Genomic DNA, 24,056 nt, shown 5'->3' on the forward strand with positions numbered 1-24,056 from the left:
ATACTTCAGTCTCCATTGCCTCTCTAACCTTTTGCAATGCTATTTTTGCACTTTAAGCGCGGGCGAGAACCAAGGTTTAGAAAGACGCATATTTAAATGCCTAGGTTTATTTTGCGGAGTAAGATGGGGCACTGCCTTCACAATCCAATTATTATAGTTCTCAAGAGCCCAATAAAAATCCTCCGGAAGCAGAGGCTGACATTCAGCCAGAGCTTGACTAAAGGCTGCAGGGTCAATTCTATGGGTGGCAGTCACCAGACTGCCCCTACAAGGTCTAGCCAAGAGGGCTTTACTAGGAAGTTTCAATGAAAAGAACAGCAGATATTTATCAGACAACGTTATTTGCAAAGGAGGCACCGTCACTAGTGAAAAGCTGGAACAAATCACATCCAAAGTGTGGCCCCCGCAGTGTATAGATGAAGTTACATATTGTTGGAGTTGAGCAGATTGTAACACAGAAGAAAAAACGTGTGTATCTGCATCCTCTGTATTATCAATATGTATATTGACATCTCCTAGGATCAAGAAGTGCGTATATCGAAGGGCACGTGACATAATCCAGCCGTTAAGTAAGCTGGAAAAAGAGTCTGGCGGGACCAGAAGGTCTATAAAGCAAAATCCTTCCCAGAGAAAAATGCAGTGAGATCTTAACACAACAATCCATTGCTTCAATCTCCGGTGAATCCACCAGTTTGCTGCAGTAACACTCCTATTCTTCTCTCACAACTACTGCAACACCCTTCCTCGCTCAGATTTATGATCCGCTCTTAGGATTTTAAACCCCTTACGGATGGCCATCTCAATAACCCGGTTAGAGAAAGGGGTAAGCCACGTCTCTGTGAGAAAAAGAAGGTCTAAGGACTCATCTGTCAAAAGATCGAAAATGTCCTGGAAGTGTTTGGGTACTGAAAGGCCATTAATTAAAGCCGTTTTAATGGGCGGTAGAGCACGGCAACCCCTGTGGAAGTCAGTACTAGAAGAAGAACCCAGTGGGAGTGCATACCTGCACTTGATGCAGACAGGAGCTATTTCTTCCATTACATCCCATTTAGTGATGGCTGCACAATTCGTGGTGTTGAGGGTCATCCAATCCTCCCTACTATACTGATAAGCGAGGGTGCTGGCATAAAAGGGAGACCCAGCAGCATGGTTGGCCCTGGCCGCTTCTGGGTCGCTGACGGCCGCAGACATGCTTGCGTCCACTCACACATGCCACCAAAATACTGTGGCTGAGTCAGCTGATTGCCATTAGTCGGAAGTACATGGAGCAAGGGGCAGGAGTCGGGTCTCTCCACACAATCGGCATGCAATGCCCTGGCGGACTGGGGACTGCCAACCAAAAGAATGGCCAGAATAAAAGTGCAAAAGAGGTAAGGGTTTTAGCAGTGAGATAGAAATGCTAAAGAATTTAAACATTCACCACGAAATACAAATATTACAAAAGCAATTTAAAAGCAATACAATATGACTAAAACAGGAACAGCAATGGTCCCATGTCACTTCTCACGGCTTTTTAGTATATGGTACTAAGGTACCCAGGCCATAGGTACCCCAGGGGTCCCCCTTAGGCTGACACATGTGTTATGCCACCTAAGGGAGACCATTCAAACTCTCACTACAGGCCTGACATTGCAGCTGTATAAGCTGGTGCTAGCACCACTTACGAAAGATATAGGTTTCCCTATATCTAGGGTCACTGCACTTAAATCCTATAAGTCACCCCTACAGCAGGCCTTTTCAATCCTGAAGGCAGGGTGCTTGGTTCTAAGTGTGAGGGCACCCCTGCATGAGCAGGATATCCCTACAGCCTTCGGAATCCATTCTCCAGGGTTGTAAGTGAGACAGCCATATAACATATAGAGGGGCACTGCGTCATTACGCGATGACCATCTCAAAACTGGCTGTAACGAACCCTGTCGTGTATGGTATCAAACATGCTGGAATCGTATTCCCACACTGTAAACAGTGTCTGAGGTATGATTCAAAGCACTGTAAAGACCCACCGTTAGGCCCTCATTGCTCCCTGTACCAGTCTTCTAGACTCAGACAGCACAACATGGCTGCTGCCGACCAGATAAATGATTTTGCCCTCCTACTGCTGAGCCAAGTGCGAGCAGGCGAAGGCAGAACAATAGTTGTGAACACCTCCCAGACAGGGTTTAGTGTATTGGAGCCGGGTGGGAGCGCTTGCCAGCACACCCAGTCTGCTTGAAGGGCACATTTGGTGCCCTCCTTGCATAGTCTAGTTCAAACCAGCTCAGGGAGCCGTTGGTTCCCACTCTGGTGCGAAACTGGACAAAGAATATGGGAGTATCCTCCCCATTGTCCATCCCCTCCCCTGGGAGGAAACCCTGAATCGTCCCAACCCCTTCCTTGGGGTACTTAAGGGCTTACCTGAGGATGGGTCCCTTGATTCGTCGTGGGACTCAATTCAATTCAGACATCACTTCAACTTTGACTGTCTGGGCACTCTGGACTTCGCTCTGGGTATCAAGGCTGCAACAGGGAAGAATCCTGCTGCTCCTGATCTCTTCTCCCTGCTCGTCTGCTGCAACGTCCATGACTGTGCTCCATACAGGAAACCTTCCAAGGCCTGTGGGCATCCAAGACACCTGAAGGAATCTCCCTTGAAGTAAAGGAGTCACTTTCCTGCATCTGCAGGCACCACAACTAAGCTGACCGGTCTGCTGATCCTGGGCTCCCACGGATTCCGAAAGGCTCAGCAGCACATCCCTTGAGGCCTGGCCTATCACTAAGTTTGAGGCCAGTATCCCTCGTTGGAGCCGCAAGAACAGAACCCTGGTGCACCACATTGACTTGCCGTTGCAAAGGCGTGTTGGCATCCTTCCATCAAAATCTTTGGGCTCCAAGTAGCCCCAACGTCAAGCATCTCCTGTGATCAGAATCTTCAACCACACCGCATTGCTTGTACCGTGGGCCTGCTTCTTTGGTAAGCTGCTTGAGGTCTTCTTGTGACTCCAGTGCCTCCAGCTTATGAGTCCGGTATTCTTTGGGCTCCCCTGATTGCTCTGGGCCTGCCTTGATTCCCCTGCTTGTGATGAGTCTCCTGGACCCTGCTGGTCCCAACATTGCACCTTCTTCAACTTACACGTTGATTGCAGTTTCCAAGGCTTATTGATGCTCCCACCGGACACCGACCGGTCAACTCTGGACAGCCGATGTTGGACAACTCGTGTACGGCTCCTGGTCTTCCACAGCGCCGCCTGGTCCACACAGCTGCACTTCCAAGGTCACGTCAGCTGTCCTGCAACACCCAACATCAGTGGGCATTCGTCTTCCGTGCATCCTGGTCACTCCTGAGTGGCATAAACTTTGTCCCCTCTGCTTGTATGTACTTCACATCTTCAATCAACCTTTGGGTTCCACTGGGCACTTTCACCTTCCCCAGCAACGGCATCTTCCTGAAGTCTCCCATTGAGTTTGACTACGGTTTCTGATTCCACTTCACACCTATGCACTCGATTTACCTGGTTGCAAGAGTATCCACGGGTGGTGTGGCTCTCCAACCTCTTCTCTTTCAAGGGGTTTCTTCAGGGTCCACTGGGAAGGGTCCTCTTTCTTTATAATTGCAACCACAATGTACACGTTGACTTGTACAGCGAATGTAGTTGTGTTCCTACACTGCTCACGACCTCCGTGGGGCTCCTAGATACTCACCTTGGGTGGTTCCTTCGATCCCCGGCACTTCTACGTCCTCTGACTATTGTTTGACTCGGGTCGTGGCTCGCATACCACTATTTTAGTATAGGGTTTGGTCTCCCCCTGGGGACCACTGTGTATTCTGTTCTACTTACCTGTTTCTGTTGCAAAGTATTGTGTGTACTGTGTATATCTCCGGCCTGGAGATAGCTGTAGGTGTTATTGGAGATAGCTGTATGTGTTAGTGAGTGTCTTAAGATAAATACATATTTCTATACCTACATCTTGTGGTTCTTTTTCTTACTTAATCTACACCTATAAGATTATGTTCTGTTGAAACAAGCTGCTTTACACTCCTTCTGGACTAAGCTCAAAGACTGTTCTCCATAGCTACCACTTAGAGAACTTTTTAAGGTTGTCTGCAGCCACTAAAATCACCGTAAGGGTTGTCTGGATCAGTGGAAGGTGTCCACTTACATAAGTGCACATCATATTCTGAGCCAGACTCACACAGTGCGCTATAGAAATGGACGGATCACTGACATAATATCGACAGACAAAATTTCGACCTACAAAAATATCGAGGAAAAAATATAGAATGCCAGAACATCGACTGCCTATCTACAAACAGGTAAGTACAAAAATATTGACTCCAAAATATCGATTGTAAAAAATATAGACTGTCAAAATATTGAATTTTTTAAATGTCTTAAAATTAATTTAAAAGTAATATAATAGGGGGCGTGGCCAAGATGGCGACTGAGTGAGACGTGTTTGAGAGTCCCTCCGGCGCCGTGAGCCTTTTCAGTGTTGTATAGCTTTCCCTGGGTGCCTCAACTCATCGCCCTCCGTGCTGCCTGATTTCGGGAGTCGACCGGGGGTAACCAGGGCTTTTGTTATGCCTGCTGCGGTAATCAGGGAAGGAGTACGCTGCCGCGGCCTGACGGGCGGAGAGCACGCGCGGGGCCCATCGGACCCTGAGGGCGGTGAGACTCCGGGACCGGAGCCGAGCGGAGCTGGAGTGACCGGAGCCCCCTTGGGCCCTGCCGACGGAGGCGGACTGCCTGGTACCCGGTGTGCTGGAGGCTGCGTTGTCGGGAAATGCGGCGACAGGTCCCCGGCCGCCGGTGAGGTGCGGGAGCGGAGGGCGGACGACCGGACATTGCGGCTGCGGATCAGCCACAGGAGCAGGAGAGTATCGAGGCTTCCGGGCCTAGGCGGCCCCCAACTGCAATTGCCCGCCGGAGAGTGGCCTAAGGGTGAGAGGGCCGCCCCTGTGTCCAGCGAACCCAGGACCCCGTAGGCGGCGAAGCGGTCACGGAGCGGGGAGAGAGCAGGGGCTCTGGGCCCTAGATTGGCCTCGACTTGATAGCGCGCCGCCGGAGTGTGGCCTGCAGGCGAGAGAACGACCGCCTACGCCCGGCGTCCCGGGTCCCGGCCCCCTGCTCATCTCTGCCTCTGAAGCGGGCCCAAGGCGGACCGTGACGGCGATCGCAGGCCCCGTGAGTACTACATGCGGGAGCCCGTGCTGCGGAGCTAAGGGGCCGGCGACAGGAGTACTCTAGATTGGGGATGCTGGGTCGGTGAAGGCCCGTCACCCGGTTGTGGAGCGGAAGCCTCCCCCCTTGCCACCAAGCTGCACAACGATTGCACAGAGGGGCCTGGGCAGTGGGGGGGGGAGCGCTGCATGGTGCCCTGAAGCCCACTGGAATCACCGTTAAATTGCGCGGCAGCGCGCTGGAGAAGAGTCCCGGGAAGGAACGACCTGGGCCCTGTTGCCGCCCAGGGGGATTCGGTGGGACCAGAAGAAATCGCAGTCCTACCTGCTTGACCTGCATACTGGGGAGACCCCCGTCGATGATAAGTAAGCTTTTCAGATTGCGATGGATTGGCCGTGGCACAGTTTCCTACCGGACGAGGCTGCCGCTGTTTGAAGGATAGGGTTGCGCCTGCCACCCCCGACCTACGGATTCCCCACTGCCGCGCTGTCTGGGGCCCCCGCGCCTACCTGAGCACTTGGACTGGGTCGACTGGCTGCGTTGGCCGCACTCTGACCAGCGGCTGCTTTGTACTCTGGTGCCATAAGTACTCTCAAGGCAGACAAGATCTAACTCTCTTGGGGCCCGGGCACGGATTCACCTGGAGGACTACCATCACGATATCCGGCTGCAGGAACACGAAGAATAAATAGACGCCGAGGGGGAGCACCCTCTGGGACCTGCCCCGTGACCCCAGTGAGTTCCATTGCAGGGAGGTGCTTGGGCTTGCTTCCCCTATCCACTTCGGCGCCCCGGGGCCACCAACATGACGTCCAGAAACCGTAAGGACAAGCCTGGAAAGGATGGAGTCAAGAAAGGCTCGCAGCCGGCGTCGCCCCTGGCTCTAGCAAGTCACCCCCGCAGGGAGACGGCGATGCTCCCTCTACCAAAGCCTTCATGATCGAGCTCTTCTCAGCCATCAAGGAGGACATCTCCGAACTCTGTTCTCAGCTGGCATCAGACTTGCGAGATGTGAGAAGAGATGTGGACGGTATTGGAGAACGGGTGGCGACCCTAGAGGAGCACGACCTAGGCCTGGCAGGAGATGTGCACCAACTACAACAGGACGTGATTAGACTTACAGAACAAAACCTGGATCCCCAGGCCCTTGCCGAGGATTTGGAGAACAGGTCACGCTGCAACAACATTAGAATCCGGGCGGTGCGCTGGGAGGGAGAAGGGGGAGACCTGCGAAGCTATGTGGAGGCCCTCTTTCTCCAGATCCTGGCGGAGAAAGATCTTAAGGAGATTCGTATGGACAGGGTTCACCTGGTTGGTTTGCCGCGGGGGGCGAGGTCGACTCCCCCTGACATTCTAGTGTGTGTTCACGACATCCAACTAAAGGAACGCATACTCAGGAAAGCGAGAGGAATTAACCGCCTGCAATTTCGAGGGCACCACCCTCAGCTGTTTCAGGACCTGGCGGCCTCCACGTTGCAGAAGCGGCGAGACTTCCGTCCAGTAACCACGTTCTTACGAGAAAAAAATGTGGCCTACTCCTGGGGCCACCCTTTTCGCCTCATCTTTCGATGGCAAAACAGGCGGGTCCAGATCAGATCGCTGTCGGCTGCCCGGGATCTCCTGGGCCTGGATGACACCTCTACGACCCGCAGGCGTCGATCTCGCTCCCTGCCCTGGCAGAGAGTTGGTTGCTCTGCGACGTCGGAGGGACCGGACCCTTCGGTTAGCTTGTACGAGCGGGGAGCAGCGGTTACATCAGTAGCATTGGTGACAGAGGCAGCGCGTACGGACACCTCATCAGCGGCATGAGACCCCCGAGATGCTGCTTTAAGGTGGCCGGAGGGACGCTTTTATTTAGGTACCACGTGTGATCTATGCTCTCTCTGGAGAGACACCCCAAACCTGGACTCTGGGAGGGCAATGCCTGGGCTCACACCCCCGACCCATAGGGTCATATCCCGTTGCCCCCTTTGAGGGCCTTTTCAGTGTTGTATTTCATCTTACCTATATTGCCTTGGGTTCTCTAAAGACTTGTGAGGGGAAGGGGAGGGGAGGGTGGGGGCAGGGGAATGTGGCTGCACGATTCAATGTGGAGAGCCTGGATTTGGTACGATGCACTAGGTGTTCTGGAGGAAGGGTTGGGAGTGCTGTTTATCTGTTGCGCGACATGGTGCCTCCTGGGGACTGTTCTTTCTCATTTAACATACGCTTACGGAGGGGAGTTGGAGAGGGACTGGCGGGACGTGCCGGGATGCGGGGTCCCTGACAGTTTAATGCTGCTGATTGAGCGGGGTGGGGTGCAAAGTACCCGATGCCTATCACCTTGGGAACGTGGAATGTGAAGGGACTGAACTCCCCCCAGAAACGCCAGAAAGTGTGGAAATATGTGCTAGACCACCATGTAGATGTGGTGGGTCTTCAGGAAACCCATCTGGCTCGGAAAGACGAAACCCGCCTCAAAAACAAGCAGCTCCCCCTTATTTATAGATTCTCGGCCTCCACGAAACATAGAGGAGTGGCCCTTTTATTTCACTCAACCCTCCACTTCCAACCTATGGGAGTGCGTAGTGATAAGGAAGGCCAATGGCTCATGGTCAAGGGTGGGCTACTTGGCAGGGCGTGCACATTCTTGGTCCTATATGCCCCCAATATGGGTCAGAACAGGTTCCTTCAGGGTCTATTGCGAGAGGTGGAGGACTTTGTTGAGGGTGCCCTGGTTGTTATGGGGGATTTTAACTTAGTGTGGGATAAGAAACTAGATAGCTCACATCACCAGAGATTCGATGCAGGTCTCTTTTCCGAGGACACACAACGCACCATAGAAGGCCTAGGACTTATAGACGGGTGGCGCGCTCTTCATCCCCATTCTAAGGATTATACCTTCTTCTCCCATGTCCATCACTCTTACTCTCAACTAGATCATATTTTGTCAAGTCAGTCTCTGAGAGGGGACCTCTGTGAGGGCAAAATATTCCCCTTATCTGTCTCAGATCACAGTTTACTTGCGGTTTGCCTAAATTTGACACCGGGTACGAACGTCCAACGCAAATGGTATTTCCCATCCTCACTGACCCGAGACGAGATCATCCTGCAAGGAACTGCGTAAGGCCATACGCGACTTCTTTGAATTCAACCTCGAGGATGACACCTCAATTTTTAATATATGGGACGCCTTTAAGGCAACCATACGGGGCAGCTGCATATCTCTCAACTCTGCCCTTAATAGGCTAAGACTGGCGGGGAGGGAGGTCCTGGAGAAGGAACTCTCTGAGCTTGAGCTGGCACATAAACAAAACCCCTCGAGAACAACGTTGCGATCACTGACGGCGTTTAGGGGCAAACTCAGAGCTCATTATAATAACAGAGCGGAATTCACCTTACTGAAACTGAGGCGCCTCTCCTATTCCCAGGGGGATAAGGTGGGGATACACTTGGCCCGCTAACTCAGGGACAAGAGGGAGAAGGAATATATAGGGGGTATTCGAGACCCGACGGGCACCCTGACACACCAGGACGAAGCCAAAGCTGGCCTCTTCGGTGACTTCTACGCTGCTCTATACTCGGCGGACACTCTTGACCCTGAGGAACAAAAGGCTTACCTGGGGTCGCGCCCGTTCCGCCAAGCTAAATTCCTGTCCATGTTGAAAGCGAACTATAGCAGCCCCCGGTCTAGGGTCACGGTTAATGGTCACTTGTCGGCGTTCTTTCCACACTCACGGGCCACTAGGCAGGGTTGCCCTCTTTCTCCCCTGCTTTTTGCCCTGAGCATAGAGCCTTTGGCGCTGGCCGTGAGGAAGAATCCAGACATTCGGGGACTGCCCTTCACAGGTGAGCAGCATAAGATCTCCCTCTTCGCGGACGATGTCCTGCTCTCTCTTTTAGACCCTGCCCACTCTCTCCCCCACGTCCAAGACGTCCTGTCGCGCTTTGAGAGGGTGGCAGGTTTCAAGACCAATTACAGCAAGTCCTACATTCTTAACCTCACGCTCCCGTCCGCGGAGGTGGACCGCCTCCGGCCGCTTTCTTCTCTACCTTGGTCCCTTTCCGTCATATTGTATTTGGGGGTCCATTTGACCCCCACTGTAGGGAAGCTCTAATCCGCCAACTTTCCCCCCCTCCTGGCGAGGATTCAGAGCGAGCTGGCCAGATGGAAGCCTATGTTTATATCCTGGCTGGGGCGTATTCACGCGCTCAAGATGTCCCTGCTCCCTAAGCTTCTATATCTCTTCCAAGCATTACCTATTGTTCTTGAAGGAGACTTTTTCCACCGCATTAAATCTCTGATGCTCCATTTTATCTGGCAGGGTGGTCGTGCGCGATTCTCATTTGCCACCCTCCGGCGCCCGAGGAGGGAGGGAGGGGTAGGTATCCCCGACATGCACCTATACTACAAAGCGGCGCAACTGCGAGTCCTGGTGGAGTGGTCCCAACCTATGTCCGAGAAACATTGGCTACATATGGACAGGAGTGTGCCGGGGAGAATGATTTGGGACCTGGTGTGGAAGCCCAAGGGAGATAGACCCAGGAACGCATACATTAGTACGCCCACTGCCACCACCCTGAAAGTCTGGGACTCGGTCTCTGGTGATGAGCATTGGACAACATTCCCATCCCCCTTTACGAATATTACGCATCTGTTTCATGGCTCCGCCCCACTCACTTTTGACAACTGTATGCGTGATTATGCGGTCCAACAGTCGGAGCAATTCTGCCACACCCAGTTGCTCCAATGGGCTCTCTCGCCCTCGTTTAGGGATGCGGCCACCAGGCCACTTACCCCCTTTGAAGCCTTCCTTTCTAAGACCTCTACCATGCGGGGGTCATATCTTTCATTTACGGACTCCTTCTCTCTACCACTATTTCTCCTAGACCGCGTTACAAGGGCCTCTGGGAAGAGCACCTAGGTCGCGCTACTCATCCTCCCGGGTGAGTAGCGCGCTTTATAAATGCCGTGATTGATTGATTGAACATCTCGGACGAAGAATGGTCCCATCTGTGGCACGATGTACCGAAACACAATCATTCGGTAGTGCTTAGAGAGGCCCATCTTAAAACGATGATGGACTGGTATTTGTATCCGGCAAAGTTACGAAAGATATCCCCGAATACTTCGGATAGATGCTGGAGGGGCTGTGGCCTACTGGGAGACTTCCGCCACATCTGGTGGGACTGCCCTGTCATCCGTCCCTATTGGGAAGAGATTCTGTCCCATATCTTGGGGGATACCCGGTTTCAAACTCGTTGGCACGTGTGCTGTTAGGCCTCCGGGACCCGGATCTTGAGCACCAAACTAAGGCTGACAAAAAGATACTCTGGCTGTGCATGGGAGCGGCCTAATGAACCCTGGCAGCGGCCTGGAAGGAAAAAGAAGCCCCAGCGCTTTCCTTATGGCATGCGAGACTGTGGAAGTTGCTAAGTATGGAACGCATGGCTGATATCTTCCGGGGCAATTTTAAAAATGTCACTTTCCGCTGAGGCCCCCTGGTCCGCTTTCTCTCCATGGGTTTGCCATCTGCGGTTTGCCCTCCCACGATACGAGCCCTTCACTTATTCCAAGTATGAATGAATCCACTCGGATGACTTTGTGAGTACGATCAGGCTACCACCACTGGGGAGGGGGGTGGGATTAGGGGTGGGTAGGGGATTTTGATTTTCTAGTTTTTGTGACACCCGCTACAGTGAGAAAGCGGAGAGATGGACAACTCGGTGAGAGGGTAGGCCTGTCCCAATGCTAATTGGCGCTGCGGCGACACCCACTTCAGTTATTGGCTCCAATAGAGTACTGATTCCGTCTCCATGGCTGGGACTACAATTTGCTTGCTTTCCAGCAGCTTTGGCCTCCCTCGATCCAGGTCTCTGTGCTTATCTTTGACTCCTGCCATATCTCTTGTCTGACTTCATATAAGCCCCCTGCGTGGGAAGTTGTGCGGGATTGTCGCATATTTCCTGGGTTTTTTTTCCGTTCTACAAACTATTAATAAAAACAACTTTGACAAAAAAAGTAATATAATATTAAATAAAATTAATTTAAACATACTTAAAATATTTAAATAAATCTAAAATTAATAAATAATTCATGTAACTTTAAAATACCACAATTTTATATATATATATATATATATATATATATATATATATATATATGGCTTTCCACTACTGCTGGTTACAGAGTCACGCTGTCACGGGCGGTCTTGTTGTAGCCACCAGCAGGCTTCTTTATTCGTTCCACAAATCTTCAAAATTGCGAAGAAAACAAGACACCCAGAGCTTCAGTTCGAGGATTTATTTGACAGATGAACAAATCTCCACGACGCGTTTCGCCATTACGGCTTAGTCACGCTCATCTTGTGGTATTGACAGCCATTTTTAAAACCCAACACCCCAGTGCACATAGTTTCCATCACGGTAAAGTGGCGGCCATCTTGTAACATGTTCATAAATAGGACAAATCATAAATTTTTATAATATGATAATGTCTTGTAACCAAAAATATATAATAAGGTTAGATAAGCATATATTCTTAATATTACCACATAGACTTGGTATAAGTTTGAGTCCCATGATTTATTGTGAATGATCAACACAATTATATTATCCTGCTCGGATATTAATACACAATTAATAATGAGTATCGTTGAGCACATTGTATCAATATATCGTTCAAAATTATAAACGAACAGGAAGTATCCTAATGGATGTATCCATCCTTCTGATTGGATGTTGCGAACAAACTTGTATATTATTGGTTACATCATCGTTGCTTGGAAACCCAAAAGTGACAACGTCTGATATACAAGCTCCCGTGAAATCAATAGTCATACTGTTGCATGATTAACCACGACCATTGTTAGTAGTATGGCCCCAGTGGGCAATTGCTTTTCATAAGTCTAGGTCCTGCCCCAGTGGGCATTTCAGTGCTTGGTTATCAAACTGTATAGCATTACTGAGTTTCTAATTGGTACATATTGCCCATGTGGGCATAATATATATGAACCTTGTTCTTGCCCTAGTGGGCACTTCAATAGATGATCATAAACCAATAAGCTTGTTATAAATGTCCAACATAATAAATCAGAACAGGTACATCAATTAAACAACGATAGTGCATATGATTCCGCACAGACATCCATGTTCTTCCGCTACCCCGTGATGTGTGAAATCTAAAAATAAAATTGTTAAACATTAAAATCAAGAAAAACCCGGACAATTTCTCAAATCAGTATTCATTCATATAAATGTATTGACATTTCTTCTGTGATGTTCAAACCTTTCGGTGTCAAACATTCAAAATCCACAATATATTTGGACTCTAATTTCCTGAGGGACAGTTCTCGATTGCCTCCTCTCACTCCAAGATCAACACTATCAATTACTACCAGCGGAACCAGTTGTTCATTTTGCATATGCATGGCTGAAAAGTGTCTTGCGACTGGGTATTGTTTGTTGTTATTGACTGACTCCGGAATCTGGGGATCACGGTTCGATCCCCGGCACCGGCGGCAGATTAGCCCAGCACCATGTGACTCTGTCAATAGCTTGCTTAAACACCCGATGGCCCCCAGCACCTAGAGACCCTTACGGGTGATTGTGCGCTTTACAAATGTGGATTATTAATGTTTGTTGGATAAGTGTGATGCGTTACATTGAAGACAATTCCATCACATTGTGATTACCGTTATATGGCAAAGTTTAGGTTTGTGGGACCTTTACATTGCTGCTAGTCGCTAGTATAAGGCAATCTAAGGCTGGACCCGTTATTTTAACAACAATTTGGCTCACCTGAGATTTGTTAAGCTATAATTAACTATATTACAGCAGCACTGAACTTTGGGAATCATATGGCATATCTACATCCTTGTATGAATGGATGACTATATAGTTTAAATGGTATTATTGTTATTGGTTAGACTTTATAAATTCTATTGATATCTAATGTGTTTGTACTTAATTGAAGATAAATGTGCTACCTTATTTATGTCACATGATCCTGCATATTGTCTTAGTACGTGATGTATGTTTTAATAAAGTTTAGATTTGTATTTTTTTTCAGAGATTGGGTGTTTCTATTTTTTTTTATTCATACTTTTGTTTTTGTTTGCTCCTATGCCACCTGCTGAATAAACTAATATGTATGATACGTTGTTGCTTAGGTGGTAAGTAGTATTTCTAACCCCTATATAGATATTTATATATCTATAGTGGTTAGAAATGCAACAAAGCACCTAACCAGCAAAGTAGGTTAAATGCTTAATGATGTGTACTCCAGCGAAAAACAGTATTTTGGGAGAGCTTTCCCAGTCTGTGGGGAAAATCACATATGCTCTCCTGTAAATTGCAGATGCAAATAAGCCCAAATATAATGTATGTTAAATATCACCATTTCTCACATTTTGTTTAAAAGTTGAACTGTAACAAATAATAACTGTGTGTGACATGAATAGTAATGATGATATTATTTTCACTATGATATATGTGTACATTTTACAGAATAGACCCAAAAAAGGTGCTTACTGATGCGGAGAACTTAATGGGTGGTGCTGTTGGAGAAAGTGCATTGAAAGAAAAGTAAGTCTAAAGGAGTTATTTATTTTAAAAAAAGCTGCTAAACATGCATAAATGACACTGTAAATACGTGTGGAGTTGTTTATATTAACAACAAAGACTGTTTTTCACAATCATATTATATTACTTCTTTTGAATAACCTGAACTCAACAGATGAAAGGAGGAGTGAGTAGAAAAGCACATGTAGATTGAAGATGTTGAGAAGGTGACCAGCAGTGGAAGTTGGCTTGATGAAAATCTGGGTCAAGTTTGTCAAGGCTAAGTGGCAGATTTAGAGAAATTCCAACCGTACTATTTTGGTGACTTGTCATATGACCAGTGGTGCATTTTCTGCATGCAAGGTGAAGCATGAGCCGTGGTCCCGTGTATTGAGCAAGCTCCATCTTAACCAGCATGTATTTAGAAACCTATAATATACGTTTTTACCATTCTCCTAATGAGAGGAACTCACTGTCTGGATTACAGTCTTAAAATTATGTGGAGGATGGATAAGATTTTTGAAAGTATTTAAACATAATAATTAGACCAAATACCCTTGTTGATTTGAGGTTTCAAGCTGAAGTCAAAGTTAAAAAGAAACTCCAAATTACAAACCGTCTCAACAGGCCCTGAAGTGTCAAATCAGAGCACAATAGAGGCTTGTGACATAGGTAATTTGGTGGTGGTGGAAGTACATTTCAATGATTTACGAATCATCTATTTTACCACTGTTGTGAGGAACTCTTTGAATTATGTTTGAGTGTTCAGTCTTTCATTGACCAGCCATATAATGAGCTTGATATAATCACAATAGCTGTGAAATATAAACCAGAAGGTTATAACATTATTTACCCTGGGTAACATTTCATTTATCATTTATAAATCAATTGCACTCTCAAAGAACATCTTCGCACAGAGAGTGATTGGCCCGTGAACAATTAGGACAAAAGAAGACAAGCTAGTACCAGCCGAACTGCTGGGTTTAAAAAGCCTTTCTACCACAAATATGTAAAGAAAATTCATTGTGCATCTTTGGGCCCAGATGGCTACATATCATTCTGCCTGCCAGGACGAACTTGAGCCTAGAGATGACAACAGAAAGCTAAAAGAAGCCAGAGTGATCAATCAGTTTCTTTGCTGTAGTCTGGATAAAGCAGCTTCCTGGAGATCAAAGGATAAACTATTACAATAGCCTATGATTGACAACACGCAAGCAGCAACAACCCTAGTGTGAACTTTTCTGTATAAAAATAAAAGTAATTTCTGATAGTGTGAAATTTGGGAAAGAAGATGTACAAATTGAGGTAATCTGATATTCGGAAGGTTTTTTTTTCTGCCGCAGGGTATATATGGATTTTAGAGGAAGATTAGTGAAATCCTCAAGCTGATGGGACCAGATTGATTCATTCCACCTGGATTCTTGCATGCTCTTGCCAAACAGGAGCATCTCCGTTTTATTTCAATTAAACTTAAGGAAGTTGTTAGTCATCCAACACTGAATACTCAAGATCCAGTCCCTGGGGTAATTCAGAGAGCCTGGGACAGCTTCCTATACCTATTCAGTGATCTGCTAATTATCTGCATAGGCTCATGCAAAGCAGCCATAGGAGCCTATGAGCTGTGCTAGAGATTAGATATAAATGTTCACCAACAATGGTGATAGCAAAGAGCCCTGAGGGACTCTGCATTTCACCTTAAATCTGCGGCACCAAGAAGGGGGTAAAAAGAGAACCTGTATTTGGCCAGCGAGGAAAGAGGAGAACCTGACAGCTGCTCTGTCTGCAAGCCAGCCTTGGAGATGGAATTGTCTACAACTAGGAACTTGGAGGATACAGCTAATAAAACTATATTTTCTGAATCCTCGTCATATCTGATTATCCTTTTCCCATCCAAGCCCAGCAATAGCTCAGTTTCACTTTCTCTGCTGGTTCAGATCCCAGTTGGCAAGTGTTTAAATTCTCTGAGTGTTTGAGATAACTGGATAGATGTTAAGCAACAATCAGTCCTACAGTTTGCAAAGTTTGGAAGTGAGATAATGTACATGTAGTTCTCAGTGACCTCACTGTCGAGGTTGGCTTTCATGAGTGAAAGAGCGAGCAGACCTGCCTTTCACAAGGGGGTTGTAGTGTGCTAGTGATTAAAGAGAAATGTTAAAACCTGGAAACTGTGGTTGAACGGCAGGAGCAAGTGATTGAAAATATGCAAAGGGTACATATCATCTGGAGAGCCAGAGTTAATTCAAGTTACAACTAGGCTGACCTCCACTTGAAGGAGGGCAAAACACCTGTGCAGATGGCAAGACCAAGATGTTGGGGAACCACAGAGTTAGCAATTTTAGAGATGAAGAACTGCCTACATTGCTGAGGAATTCCTGAGGCACATGAATTGAGTAGTTACAAGGGTTGCATCAAAGATTTGACAAAATGCAAAAGCTGGAGTGAGAGGGTCTTGGTTGTTAGAATCTGAGATTTTGGATTCTTGGCCTTTGCATTAAAAAGGGTTCATTATAGACATGCAGCTGTATTTTATACCTCAGAGCACCCTCCTTCAAGAAATAATTATTCCAATGTTACTATTTAATGCTAATTTACTATTGTTTTGCCTGGAAGAAACAATTGAAGGTGCTTAAGGCTTCCTCTATGCCAGTGTCCTTGGGATTTAAAGTGAAGATAGCAATAAGCCAGCCTCTGTTTTCAAAAGTATTAATGTATGTTCTATCTCTGGCTGGCTTAGCTCCACCCCTGTTCTCAGCCTGCACTCTGACAGGTACTTCAATATTGAAATGGATGAGATGATTATCAATCCACGTCAGAGGCTGAATTCCATTAAAAAAACACACCCGGAAGGAGTGAAGACTAAGTCAAAAGAGTGGCCACACATTGATCAGTGTGTGTATTAAAATCCTCAAACGTAACAACCTTTGCTAATTGGACAATAATGTGACCAATCATGCCAGAGAATTGGCGCATAAACTTCCCACCTATGTCCGGGGGTCTGTAGTGCACAACAAATGTAAAGGTGATCTCAGCAGGAGTGTTCCACAGGCAGACAAGTAATTCAGGAACACGCTGTTCAGGTAATCTCTACATATAACTGCCTCAGTCTTCGCTTTTCTCCGAGCACCCGGCAAGTCCAGGTAGACACAAGGTAAGTTAAATCCTCTGGGATAGCAGCCAGAGCATTGAAGAAAGCATATTCTAGCAGGTTAACTGGAGCAGATACAACTTAACAGCTATTGCTAAGGTGCATTTCCACCATGGAAGATTTTAAGATGGTTCAACAGTTTGCTTACTGGGGTCTTAATACATCATACATACTTCCCTTGCTTTAGTAATGGGACACCTTTTAAAAGGTGTGCCTGGCGCAGATCGGGATAGAGTGCCCTGTTATGATGAAAACACTATCCCCAGAGCAGCTGCAAACTTCTGCTGCCCTTGCGGCAGTGCATTCTTTTGTTGTTTTTTAAAAGTCTTTTTATTCGTTTTAACAATAAAATCACATACATGTTCCATATGATCTTCCAAATATTACGTAATACCTCATTACAACTACATTGGAGAGAATAATCACAGTCACAATAGCGGCAGCGCATTCTTGAAATAGGGATCGTTTGCTTCCAAGCCTCTCGGTGTTTCTCTTTAAAGAGGGCACATAAATGCCACTGCAGGTTGGTGAGGTGAATGGCTCCACCCGCCTGCGGGGCAATGTCTGGGATGTCCATGGGACCCTTTTTCCCCCTTCCATAGAGCTGCCTTCAGTATGTGCACTGACAGTGCTCCATATTTTTGTGCGCCTCAGTTGGGTAAAAAAATTCCTCTGCATGTTAAAGGATGTGCTCCCCTCCCCGACTGCCCAACTGTACTGATGTCTGGATGGACATGTATATGAGAGTTAACTCCACCATCAGGCATGTGAGTTGTGACAAGACAATGGTTTACATGACAGTAAATTACATTGTGGTAATCATAATGTGATTGCCATTACATTGTGATGTTTTACTTCGTGGGACCTTTACATTGCTGTTTAGGCGGTAAGTAGTATTTCAAATCCCTATCAGTATTTATATATCTATAGGTGTTAGAAATATAACTCAAGACCTAACCAGCAAAGTAGCTCCTCAGTCCGTATTGTGGAATATTATGACACGCAGGTTAACTGCTTAATGATGTGCACTCTTGTGAATAAGAGTATTTTAGGCAGTGTCCCCAGTCTGTGGGGGGAAAGATATATGTTCCACAATATATGGCAGATACAAATAATCCCAGCTATAATGTATGATAAATATCACAATGTTTAAAAGTGTGATTTAAACGTGAACTGTTACAAATAATGACTTTGTGTGTATGAATAATAAGACTGATAGTATTATCTATATGATATATGTGTAACTTTTACATAATAGTCCCAAATACTTTGTTTAATGATGGGGAGAACTTGATGGGTGGCAGTGACGGAAACAATGCATTGAAAGAAAAGCAAGTTAATAAATGTATTGTTTTTACAAAAAAACAAGTAAACATACTTAAATTACACTGTAAAGACTTGTGACATTGTTTATAATTACAACAAAGACTGCTTTATATGGATCACACTAAGAAGTTAATTTCTGGTGCCATTAAGAGTTACTGCCAATACCCAACAAAACGACCTTCCTTTAATTACCATCACTAAGATGTCAAACTGCATCAGTTCACTGGGATTCACACCCATGAGGTATGTCCAACCAACTGAGCTAACCTAATGGCTGATCAATCCAAGCTTAACTCCACTACAGTAATTTTGTTACACATCTGAAGCAACTAGACAAGTCCAAGTATTGAGCCCTTACAAAAATGTAGCTAGTTATGTGATGCGACAAGTTTGCATACAAACTTACAAAGTGAAAGCTCAGAAGAACCACCAGGCACATGAAGTCTCTCCATGTCCTACACATGGACAATAAACCTGGTGCCTTATTTAACTTGGGATAGTGATGTAAAATTCCCAGATTTCATGAGGCAGTGCCACATCCAGAGGAATCTCCTCTACCATATGTTCAGAGCAGAAAATTCCTCTTTTGAGTTTTCCTCCGAATTCAGTTATTTTCCAATTTTCAGACTCCACTTAAAAGGCTGTTCTCTTCTAAAGAATGGTTTCCCATCCCCAGCTATAAAAGCATCAGCTCTACCTAAAATCATGGGTTCTAGTTTTTCCATCATATTACATCACACCATCACCTCTGTGTTTGTTATCGGTTTTATGTAGGAACAGTTTATTATACCTCAAGATCAACATAGGTACCAAATAGTGTTTGTTTTCTACTTTCTTTAAGTTTCAAACACTGCTCCCACTTCTCAACTCATCTCCAATTTTATTTTATCTCTGCCTGTCTTCATCTATCCTTTCCTTCGTCTTGTCTGCTTTCCTTTGATTCTTTCCCTTTCTATCCCTTCTTCATCCTCCCCTGCCCTACATTCTCATTTCCTCCATTTCCCTTCCCTTAGTTTGCTTTCTCTTCCCCCTTTCCTTCTTTCCTTTCTTTTATCTTACCTTCTATTCTAGTCACTTCCTTTCAGTTTATTTAGCTACTCTTCCATTGCGTTCCATCCCTTTCACCCATTCCATTCCCTTCATTCCCCTAATCCAGTCCCATCCCCTTCTCAGACTTCACCTCATCTCCCTTGCCGCATCTTCATGCAGGGCCTTGCAACAGACCACTCCTTTACCACTCCTGCCCACCCCACCTATACCCCGCCCCGTCCTTCATCCCTCACTTCCCATCCCCTTCATCCCTCACCTCCAGTTCCTTCTCCTCTCCTCTTTTCTCTCTCTTCTATCCTCTCATGCACAAGGAAAACATTTCTATTGGGTTTGCATTACTGCAACCTGAAGTCTCATCTTAAACACACAAGATAAATATGAAAAGGATACAGATTGGTTGACTCAGTACCCCATGGAATGTGCTATGGAAGATGGAAGCAAAATGCAAATGTTGGTTGAATAGACCAATGTATGGAGGGGGCTGACCTAAAGACAGTCTTTGTGTGTGTATAAGTTTGTATTTTTCATTTATGAATTTATGTGACTGCATGGGCTGGTGTAACAGCTAAAGCTGTCTCTAGGTCAGACTTAAGAAATAGTGAGGGACTAATTAGCATAGCAATGTGCAATATCATCATGACTTATGAAGTTTAGGCAGCAATGTCACAACTGAACATGTGTCTCACAGAGAATGAGCATTTGTTATCCGTTAACACTGGCACTGCCATTTTGGCTATGTATGATAAATGAAAGTAAATGTATATTTTAAATGTATATATTAATGTCTAAACCACACATATATATATACAACTACTTGATTTCTCGGAATGCAATTCAGTGAATGCAGTTTTTCATACATAGACACATATTCAAAGTATAGCTCATGCATTTATAAAAAATGTATTATTTGCATAATGCATGAAATAATGATCACATGTAACCATGGCCATAAATAAGAGATAAATTAAAGAATTTAGTGATTGCTTTAGAAGGAATGTATGACGTTACAACGCATACATTTACAATGCATGCCTTTACAATGCAGTTTTTACATCGCAACATCCTTTTCAAAGCATTTTTTACATAGCATGCCATTACATCACATTTTCAGAAACTACCTTTACAACGCATTCCATTACATCGCATTATGCCTTTACAATGCATACCATTACATTGCATTTAAGGTAAGTGTTGGATAGTGTAGGGGTAAAAATTACTATTCGAACTCCAGTGAGTGCAACAGTAGGGTAAGTGTTGGATAGCGTAGGGGTAAAAATTACTATTCCCACTCCAGTGAATGCAACAGTAGGGTAAGTGTTGGATAGTGTAAGGGTACTATGCATTGTAATGGTATGCGTTGTAATGACTTGCGATGTAATGCCTGCGTTGTAGAGACGTGCATTGTAATGACATGCGTTGTAGTGCCATGAAATGTAATGGCTGCGTTGTAATGACATGCGATGTAAAGGATGTTGCAATGTAATGACTGCGTTTTAAAGGTTGTTTCCCCTTTAGAAGCAGGGCACTCAACGTTATGTTTTATAATCTTAGAATACTGTAGCCTGTAGGTAAAGCTACGGCTAAATCCGGGCAGGATGTTTCTTGGAGCCAGGTCTCCGTGATGAAAAAGAGATCTGGTGATTCCTAATCCAGTAAGGCCCATATTTCAAGAGCATGCATAGGGAGGGAATGCACATTTCCGTACAAACATGTAAGGTGGCTAGGTAGGGGCAACGATACATCTAGCGGAGGGTCTTCTCTGTAACTGGGGGTGTAAGGAGTGTTAAGGGAAAGAAGCTCTGAGCGTGAGTATCTAATAATGGCCATTTGACGGTTTTACCACATAGAGGGGGCCTGGCGGCAATCTGGCGGTGGTCTGGCGCGGACGGGCGCAGACGGGCTTGTCTTAGGCGAGTCTTCGGCGTGCTGAGGGTGTGCCCGCTGCGCTCCTGTCCGGCCAAGATCTAAGAACTGTTGAGGGCCCGTCTGATTGGTGTAGGATGCACAGCGTAAGTCGTGGTCACTTCCGGTGAGCTCCTGGAATCGTCTTCCCTCCACAACAAGCTGACCGAGTCAGTGGTGGACCGGGGAAGCGACGAAATCCCTGATTTAAAATACGGCGAACAGACAATTTTAAAAAGTAAGCACAAATGAAAGCGAATCAGGTGCTTGTAAATACAATGCCAATAAAGTGCAGCACGCCTCTCTTACTCTTAGTCCTTTCATCTCATGATACACAACTTTTCTTCCTGTTGAAAATCCAACTTTAACTTGAAGTATTCCTACTGCCTTCAACTTTTCCTTCCTCTTTTTTCATCCCATACTTTCTCCTTTCTTGGCCTTTCTCTCAATCTCTTCCCTTCTCTCTTCCAATTCGTCAATACAAACCTTCTCAGCCTGCAAGTAATTCTAGCTTTGTGAAATTTAAAAACGTTGCTTTTGGCAACAAACGTTAAATAGTGACACACCAACTCCACCAGAATTTGGATTCAGATTCCTATGCATAGCCACATAATCTAAAAGCAGGTCATAATTTGAAAAATAATACTCAAAGTGATCCTGTTGATAGACAATGCTCATAATTACACTACAGGATAACGAGTAGCTAAGGGGAAAATTATTATATGGAATACCGACTGCTGTGGACTAGGCAAGTAAGTACAAATATAGTAGTCATGTACATGCATAACACATTAATATTCATTTAGATGGTTGAAGAACATTCTCCAAAATGTTTCCTACAGACCGATCCTTATGTAAAAGGTTCATGGTAAATCATTATACTCTTCTAAATAAGTTAAATCATGTTTAGTTTCGGTAGAAGCATGCTTAACAAAAAATTCAAGCCCACTAATAGACCCGACAACAAGATAACTAAGACGACTGCCAATACTGTTATTACCACTCTACACTTGTTTTGGTGAATTGAACACCTTGGTTTCTCTCAAGTCAGATCAAAGAAACACAAAAATTAAAAAGCTAAATTCTTCTTGTTGTTTCTACAGTGTAAATCAGCAAAACATCAGTTCATTCGAAACAAGTATATATGTTCAGAATTTGACCCTAAACCTATAGCAGGTTTTCTATAATGAGGACAACCCTACGCTTCTACTGGAGTCTGAGCCATAAGAATTCACAAGATTTTCTGAACATAATCATACACCCTCAGGATCTGGATGTGTGTCACTCAAATTCAGTCCATCACAAATCAATTAATCTTCAGTGTGGTAGCACTGTCCATGGAGGCTTTTCAAAAACGTTCTGTTGATTCTTCCTGTCATGTGTTCTCAAGTCAGGCCCACTCTGAGCAAAGTAAGTCCACTCAGGGGCTGAGTACTTTTGGGCAGGTAAATGTTGTCTTCTTGATCAGCTTGCTTCTGGCTGTTCACTGTCACTGTCACTTTGCTCACTTGTCTCAGTCTTTTCATTTATCTTTTCTGAAATGCATTCCTATGACACAATAGCTCTTAGTCTCTCAACCCCTTTTGGCCACTTTTCTCCTATTTGCTCTTCTCTGGCTGAATTGCTTAGAGAAGTGTGGCTCAGGGGTTTGAGGCGGCAGACCCGGAAGCTGAGATCGGCCCTGGACCAGGGTTCAATTCCCCGCCTCGGCGGGTCTTGGGCTCAAAAATTCCACGGACTCGATAATTCTCGCTCCGGTGCCTTCTCGACTCACGGGTTCACACTCTGCGACTCTGGGCAATAGCTTGCTTAATCTCCACAACGGCCCCTCGCGGCGGGATGCCTGGCTTTCACCTTGTGGATACCCTGCCAGGGTTATCTCACAGGGGAATACCAGGACGGGTTCCCTAAGCAAGCGCCGGGAAACCCTTTGTGGGTAGCTGTGCGCTATATAAGCTCAAATACATTTACATTCTTTGAGATAGAGGGACAATTCCAGTTTCTGCTGCTTGGGTCACTGTGGCTACTCTTGGCTGGTTTATCATAGGTTTTTCACTTGTCTTGAGTTGACTTTGAAACGCTTGTGCACAATCCTCTCTTTCTGAGCCTTCTTTTGCACTTGAGTTTGACTCTACAAATCAGTGGTTGTTGCCAATACATCATCATAGCATGTCTCACTCTCCTGGTGTACGAAGCATAGATCCGGTTCGGGATCCCTGCTCACTTCACAACACTGTGTTGTCACATGAATGACTTCGAAAGGGTCAAACTAGCAGGTCTCCAGTTATATTTTCCTGATGTGTTTATCCACCAAGACCCAATCCCTTGACTTAGGTGATGACATTTCTCTTGTCTTGGAGGTGGAGTTGCCAAATCATCCTAGTGAGAGACAGAACATACCATGTCAGCTAGTCCTTTGCAGTAGTCAAGAATCATATAATCTGTTACATTCACAAGTGCAGTTTCAGACATAGATGGAAGCCTTGTAACTCTACCTATAAGGATCTTTTAGGTGGAGAGACTCAACCTCAGATCAGAGGTGCGTTGGAGGCTCATCATAACCAGGGGAAGTGCATCTGGCCACTTGAGGGAAGTTGACTCACACATTTTGACAAGTCGAGGCTTCAGGGTCCCACTAATTTGTTTAACAATCCCAGGCACCTCTGGCCTGCAACTACAATGGAACCTTTGTTCTACTTGAAGGGCAACACACAGCATCCTCATGATCTCATTCTTGAAATGGGTACCACAATCTGACTACAGAGAAACCAGCACACCGAAGCTGGGAAATAATTCCCTCAACAATAGTTTAACAACAGCAAGACCGTCATTTCTCCAAATTTGCTCCTATCCAATGACAAAAGAGACATACTACCACCAGGATATAGTGGAGTCCGTTGCAATTGGGCATTTCCACAAAGTCAAGCTGTGTT

General features: G+C 45.7%; 1 protein-coding gene across 1 annotated transcript in view; it reads left to right on the forward strand.

Annotated features, from left to right (window-relative positions):
* The window catches only part of LOC147662694 (uncharacterized), a gene marked incomplete at its 3' end in the record, with an annotated part of 662,849 nt that overhangs the window by 414,276 nt on the left and 224,517 nt on the right, over positions 1 to 24,056 (forward strand). The window contains exon 20 of the mRNA XM_086950972.1: positions 13,647 to 13,724. Coding sequence (XP_086807098.1) covers positions 13,647 to 13,724 — 78 coding nt within the window. The remainder of the gene's footprint in view (positions 1 to 13,646; positions 13,725 to 24,056) is intronic.

This window comes from Lissotriton vulgaris, unplaced genomic scaffold (genome assembly GCF_964263255.1).
Source record: "Lissotriton vulgaris unplaced genomic scaffold, aLisVul1.2 SCAFFOLD_1043, whole genome shotgun sequence".
Classification (NCBI taxonomy): Eukaryota; Metazoa; Chordata; class Amphibia; order Caudata; family Salamandridae; genus Lissotriton; species Lissotriton vulgaris.